Source organism: Asparagus officinalis, chromosome 4, assembly GCF_001876935.1.
Source record: "Asparagus officinalis chromosome 4, Aspof.V1, whole genome shotgun sequence".
Classification (NCBI taxonomy): domain Eukaryota; kingdom Viridiplantae; phylum Streptophyta; class Magnoliopsida; order Asparagales; family Asparagaceae; genus Asparagus; species Asparagus officinalis.
This window is the reverse complement of record NC_033797.1, coordinates 69,092,930-69,099,558: the sequence shown is the minus strand read 5'-3', so window position 1 is coordinate 69,099,558 and position 6,629 is coordinate 69,092,930. Positions and strand designations below refer to the sequence as shown.

At 37.9% G+C, this 6,629-nt stretch overlaps 1 protein-coding gene across 1 annotated transcript; it reads left to right on the top strand.

The window, feature by feature from the left end:
* Positions 5,163-6,341, top strand: LOC109838880. Its single transcript, XM_020407310.1, has 3 exons — positions 5,163-5,901; positions 6,015-6,103; positions 6,192-6,341. The coding sequence occupies exons 1-3, from the start codon at positions 5,163-5,165 to the stop codon at positions 6,339-6,341; spliced, it is 978 nt and encodes a 325-aa protein (XP_020262899.1).

The following is a 6,629-nucleotide window of genomic DNA, read 5'->3' as shown; positions in this document are numbered from 1 at the left end:
GACCTGGCTACTAAAATATCTTTTGGAAAATCCTATGGGATGGGGCCAGAAAGGTTAAATATTAAGACATTTGTGAAGAGAGATGAAGGGAGAGAGGGACTGAGTATGCGAGGCGACATGGAGGGGACCCTAGTGCGCCTTGCAAGGTTAATTGTTATTTAAGAGGAATAGCTTCAGCTTAAAAACATGTGAACGTGCTGGTGATGAAGGATTCTGAATGGAGTAATTAAAAGAGAATGACTTTAATAGTTTAATTGGAAAACATTTAATTGGATTGTGATAGTGGATTAAGCACGTGGCTTTGAATTTGGGTCATTAATAGAGGGAAATCTATCAAACCAGTAAAAGCTTTAGTGGGAAATTATTGAGGTGTGAGAGTGATGACGTTTCAAGGCTTTAAAATCAATACATAGATACATTTAGGGAAGTTTAACAGTGTTCTCCAGAATGATACATCTATTTTTTTTTTAAGTAAACTGGGTTATGCATGCAGAATATCGAGGATTTAAATTGATGCTTACAAAAAAAAGTAATTTTGAGTCAATATTAATTCTCCCTCTTTAGATCTAGTTTCCTTGTTAAATTTGACGTGCACTTTCTACAACTTGTACTCTATTATGACCACTAGATTAGTTCATTAACCAGGATTAGTATTATTAATGATTTGATATCACCACACCTCCCCTCCCATTGATTTTCTTCTTGACCTCTTACCTGCGTGAAATAAAGCATTTGTCTCTTCATTTGTTTATTTAGGCTATATACTTAAGTGCCTGCTGCTTTCATTTTTGCTTGCATTCTAATTAATGAGACAACTTTAAGTGTTATTATTTATGGAGGATTCAACAAAATGGATACAACTATTGTTTATCTTTTGTGGTCTCAAACATTATAAGTGACGATGCAAAACCATTGAATCTCCTTGTGGATAATTTAACAATGAGAAGGAATTTACTATAAAGTGGAGAGTTCATGTTTTATGGATATTGTGCCATAGGAACTCAAGTACCTAAATAGGCAAGACTGGTCTGATATTGATAATGGAGATCACCTGAAATGTCGTGATTAGATTTATACGTATCGTACTTATCTTGTTTGATTCTGTGTTTGACATGCATGACGTTACGGAAAAATTATTGTTTGATCACCTAGTTGCCATCCAATAGGAGAGACTGTGCATGAAGACGACTCCTGTTAAAATATGATTTATAAACGTGCTTTCATAGCATGGCTATGCTCTCGATATCGACATCCCGATATGAGATTTTTCCTTGGCTATTACTATTATAGCATCGACTAGACGATGCATCTATCTTGATTTGGACATGTTCTGGGTCACGGTTATTTTTATAGTTTTACAGAAGTCGTTCCTCGGTAATACTGTGGTTAGTGCACAACATTTCATGCACAGTCACTAAAAATGTAATTGACAAACATGGGGTTTATAAAGGGGAATTAGACGGAGAATATAACATGTATATAAACGGGCATATGCGCATTCCTGATATCCTGAGTTATATATACATTGGGCAAAGGGCCAATTCCTGACTTGAAGCCGTGTTCCTGGGACGGTTTACGGGGAACCGATTTATATACATGAAAATATTCTTCTCTCTTTCAAATAACATGTAAAATAAGAATAATGTGTTTACAGGCTTTGTGATAGTTTTGGCATGCACGACATGTCCTGGATGAGGTTTTGATGATGTATATTTGTATTGTTGTGTATAGAATTTTGGGAGTTAAAATTTAGAGATTTACAATTTGAGACATATAGTATATACGAGGGTTTCCTTGTTTGGATTATTCCCTCGACGTACTCATCTCTCATGTTGTGGGTTTCTAAATCTTACCTTCCTTTAGCACGTATTTGATATCCATGTTTAGAAACTTCCTTTATCATCTTTAATTGAGTTTTCATCGTATTTTGGTTTATAAGATAGACATTTTCTTTTATCACTGAAAATTTAGAATTTATCTTTCATTTATATCTACCACTTATACTTATACGCGCATAATTTTCTCATTTTACATGCTTGCTGGGAGTTTTCTGACTCCCCTGGGGTTTGCATGCCCCAGACTCGGAAATTGTTCTTTCTTCGCAGGACCAAGAGCACTTTAAGGATTAAGACCAACGACAGTGATCACCTTCTGTCCCTTCTCTCTCTCTCAGCTTCGGTTTACTTAGATAGTATTTGCTTTAGACTATTCCTGTAATCACCTGTGTTTATCCGAACTTTGATGTAAGTATCCATTGTCTACTTTTAATAGTTGTGAACATGTAAGAGAACTGTTTTGTCAGATATTTCATTATCCATCTATTTTCTTTGTTATCTTAGTTACATGCTCTATGTAGTAGTTCTTGGAAAACTTATGTGTACAGGATGATTCAGAGGCGTGAATGTGACCTTATAGTTGCATTACCGGCCGAGTCACGTCCCAAAATAAAAAAAAATAGAACCGGGGCGTGACAGAATCAATGTCTGAAAAAATCAAATCAAGAGGTATATCTTATAACTTCTATCTATATGATGCATCATTACCTTTTCGGATTTATTTGATGCTATATTTCAAAATCATTACCAGTGTTTTCAAAAGCGATGTCGGGCGCACGCCTCGTGCGCTGCGGCGCTACGGCGCGGTGGAATAGCGCCCCGCATGGGGTGCGTGGCGCTGCACTTGCTCCATGCGTGCGCCTGCGTGCACCTTCGAGCGCCTCGCGTGCGCTGGGAAGGCGATCGCCTCAGAATTTCAAGGCGAATGGCTTCATTAAATGCGGCTATCGGGTAGAAACGGGTAGAAACCCGACTCAAACTTAAATCCAAAAAAGCCAAAACAAATCTAACCTATTACAGGAGCTAGGGTTCTTCACTTCGTTGTCTCTCTTCGTGTTCGGTGGCGACGAACAGGGAACGAGGAGCTCGGTGACGACGAGAACCGGCGATGAACAGGGGACAGTGAGCTCGGTGACGACGAGAACCAGCGACGAATTGGAAACGTCGATTTCGGTGACGACGAGAACCCGCGAGCTCGGCGAACAAAGGTGATTTTTCATTTATTTTTGCTTCCCTTTCTCTTTTTCACTTTTTTCTGTTTTTCATCTGTTCTCACATCGTTCTTTCATCTTTTCTTTTCTTTTCTTTCATTTCTTTTCAATTTTTCATCTCACGACGAGAACCATCGGTCTTTTTTTTAATTTTTTGCTGCTACTGCTCTTTTCACTTTTTCTGTTTTTGTTTCCATTTCTCTGTTTTTCATCTTTTCTTTTGTTTCCCTTTCTCTGTTTTTGTTTCCCTTTCTCTGTTTTTCACTTTTTTCAATTTTTATTTTCTCTTTTTTGCTGTGTTTTTCATCTGTTCTCCCGTCTTTTTTTTCTCTTTTTTTCTTCTTCTCAGGTGAACGTTTGACTGTTAATGATTGAGATAGTAAGCCAGTAAAGTGATTTTTAATTGATATTAGGTAATTATTAAAGTGATTTGTGGACTATTTTGATTAATAATAGGCTATGATTACTTATTGTTTGATCACTTGATTAATTATAGGCTAATGATTTTCAATTTTACAAAGAGAGATTTAAGGGGAGATTTGTCTTATCTTAAATTAAATGTGCATATGTATGACTGTTGAAATGTGCAGATTGCAGATTCATGAAATTATGAACATTGCTAGTACTATTTGCTTCTTATTAATACATATTACATATCAGTCAAAATTGTTGAAAATGTGCTGCTATTTGATTTCTTGTGCGAGACTGCGAGTATTGATTCTTGCTATTTGAGCTAGTTGTAGTGCTACAAGTTGACTTGAAAGTTGAAACTTGAAACTTGATTCGCCATTTGTAATCTTTAAAGAGGAAAATAAAATTTAGCAAACTAATTTGCAAGCTCGAATGAAAATTAACGTACAAGTTAAACTGTTAAAGTGTTTAACATTTTAATTCACCAAGTCTAAATCTATGTGTTTCACTGTTTTGATGTAGATATGTCTTCATCGGCGAGTGGTGAAAGAAGACAAGATCCTACATGGAAATATACTTCATTAGTTGATGATGGGAATGCCAATAGACATAAGTGCATATTTTGTAACAAGATCACAAATGGCGACATATCCCGACAAAAAGAGCATCTAATCGAGACGGATAGAAAACGCAAAAATGTGAGTCTTTGTCAAAAAGTCCCTCCCGATGTGGTTGAAGAGCTAAAAGATTATGAAGAAAGACAAAAGATAGCTAAAAGATAACAAGCTATAGATGAATATCTCCCTGAACTTGGAGATGAGAACATGGTGGAAATTGATGATGAGGAGGATGAAGATGAACAAGTACAAGAACGTAGAGATAGAGGAAAAAGCCAGGCAGTTCCTAGGTCATCTTCAGTAAAGGCAAGAGGAAGAGGGAGTGTTGGCATGCACAGTGCGGGATCTTCCACAGGCCCAAATAGGGAGGGGCCGATGGATGCATTTCTTACATTTGATCCCGCTCTTGAGGTCGCCAAGGATGAAAGAAGGCGCCAGTTGAGACAATCGTGTATTAAAGAAAGCCTCAACAAAGATGCAGTGGCTAAAGTGCATCAAGACATAGCTCGGTGGTGGTATCAAGCCGGCATTCCCTTTAATGCTGCTCGTCTTAGATCTTTCAAAATCATGTTAAAGTCCGTGGGGGCTTTTGGGCCTAACTTGCCTCCTCCGACATTACACCATTTGAGAGAGCCTTTGCTTAGGAAGGAGAAAAAATACACTGATGATCTGATACAACCTCATAAAGAGGTGTGGGCTACGAAAGGTTGTTCTTTCATGTCAGATGGTTGGAGTGACAGAAAGGGGAGAACATTGATCAATTTTCTTGTGAACTCTCCTCGTGGTACGGTGTTTCTTTCATCTATTGATGCGTCTGATGAGATCAAGACGGGTGACAGAATGTTTGAGATACTTAGTGAGCAGATTAAGCTCATAGGACCTTAGAATGTTGTTCAGATCGTCACGGATAACCATTCTAGTCTCAAATATGCAGGTAAATTTTATTTTGGTTATGAATCCTTTGCTAATGCTATGTTAGGATGCTCTGATATTGATCTTTTTTTATTCTTTTATTTATAGGAGCGGAATTGGAAAAAGAGTATCCCCATTTATATTAGACTCCTTGTGCTGCTCATTGTATTAATCTAATGCTCAAGGATATTGGTAAACTACCATCTGTGAAGCTAACCTTGAGTCGAGCTATGGAGTTGACTGGATTCATCTACTCACATGCGTGGGTTTTGAAGCTGATGAGAGGTCAAACTAACGGCAGAGAGCTTCTTAGACCGGCGGTGACACGATTTGCCACATCATTTATGACTTTGTCAAGCATCCATCGACAGAAAAATAACCTCAGAAAGATGTTTAATTTGGAGACATGGAGGCAAAGTAAGTGGGCAAGAGATTCAAAGGGAAAATCAGCTGAAAGGATAGTTCATATGCCATCTTTCTGGAACAACATTGTTCGTATTCTCAAGCTGACGGCTCCTCTTGTTGGTGTTCTAAAACTTGTTGATGGTGACAAAAAGCCTGCTATGAGATACATTTATGAGGCGATGGATAGAGCTAAGGAGACTATTGCTAAAGCCTTTGGTGATGATCTTTCAAAATATTCTGAGGTATTTGATATCATTGATAAGAGGTGGCAGGATCAGCTTCATCGGCCTTTGCATGCTACAGGATATTACCTTAATCCTGCATTTTTCTATGACCATCCAAATATCCAAGGGGAAGACGAAGTTATGAGAGGTCTTTATCAAGTCATTGAGAAGATGGTGCCCACACAAGATCAAGACAAGGTTGATAGACAGTTGGATATATACAGGCATGCTGGGGGTCTTTTTGGTATGGAGATAGCTAAAAGAAATAGAAAGAAGAAGTCTCCAGGTAAATATGCATAATATAAACTCTCAATTGACTAGATTTTTATAAGAAATACACTACTAATCACAGTCTTTTTAAATTGACAGCTGATTAGTAGGAGTTTTATGGTGCATCAGCACCAGAGTTGCAGAAGCTTGCTGTTAGAGTCCTCAGCCTTACTTGTAGCTCCTCCGGCTGTGAAAGAAATTGGAGTACTTTTGAGCAAGTATGATTTGTTTTATTTTATTGAACAAAATACATTTAATTCCCTTAGAGATATGGATATTGATTTGATTGATTTGTATAATTTACAGATACACACCAAGAAGAGGAATAAATTAGATCATAAGAGGCTGCAAGATCTAGTTTACTGCAAGTACAACCAAGCTTTGAAGGAGAGATATGACTGTAGAGATTCTATTGATCCGATTAAGTTGGTTGATATAGATGAAAGCAATGAATAGTTGTTAGGACAGTTCGGTGAAGGTGAAAATGCAGAGAATGACTTGGTGGAGGGCGAGGACAACCTTACATATGGTGTCATAGGAGATGCGATGGGAGCTGAAGAAGATGATTCTATGTATCTAAGATCGACTAATAGGTTTCGAGGGTCTTCGAGTGGTATTGGTTCTTCGTCGAGGAGGGGGGAGCCAGTTTCTGAGTCAGAAGATGAAGAGGAGTTTAATGATGAGGAGGAGGAGACTGAAGATGAGGATATACCCTTAGAAGGGGATGATGATGATGTTAATGAG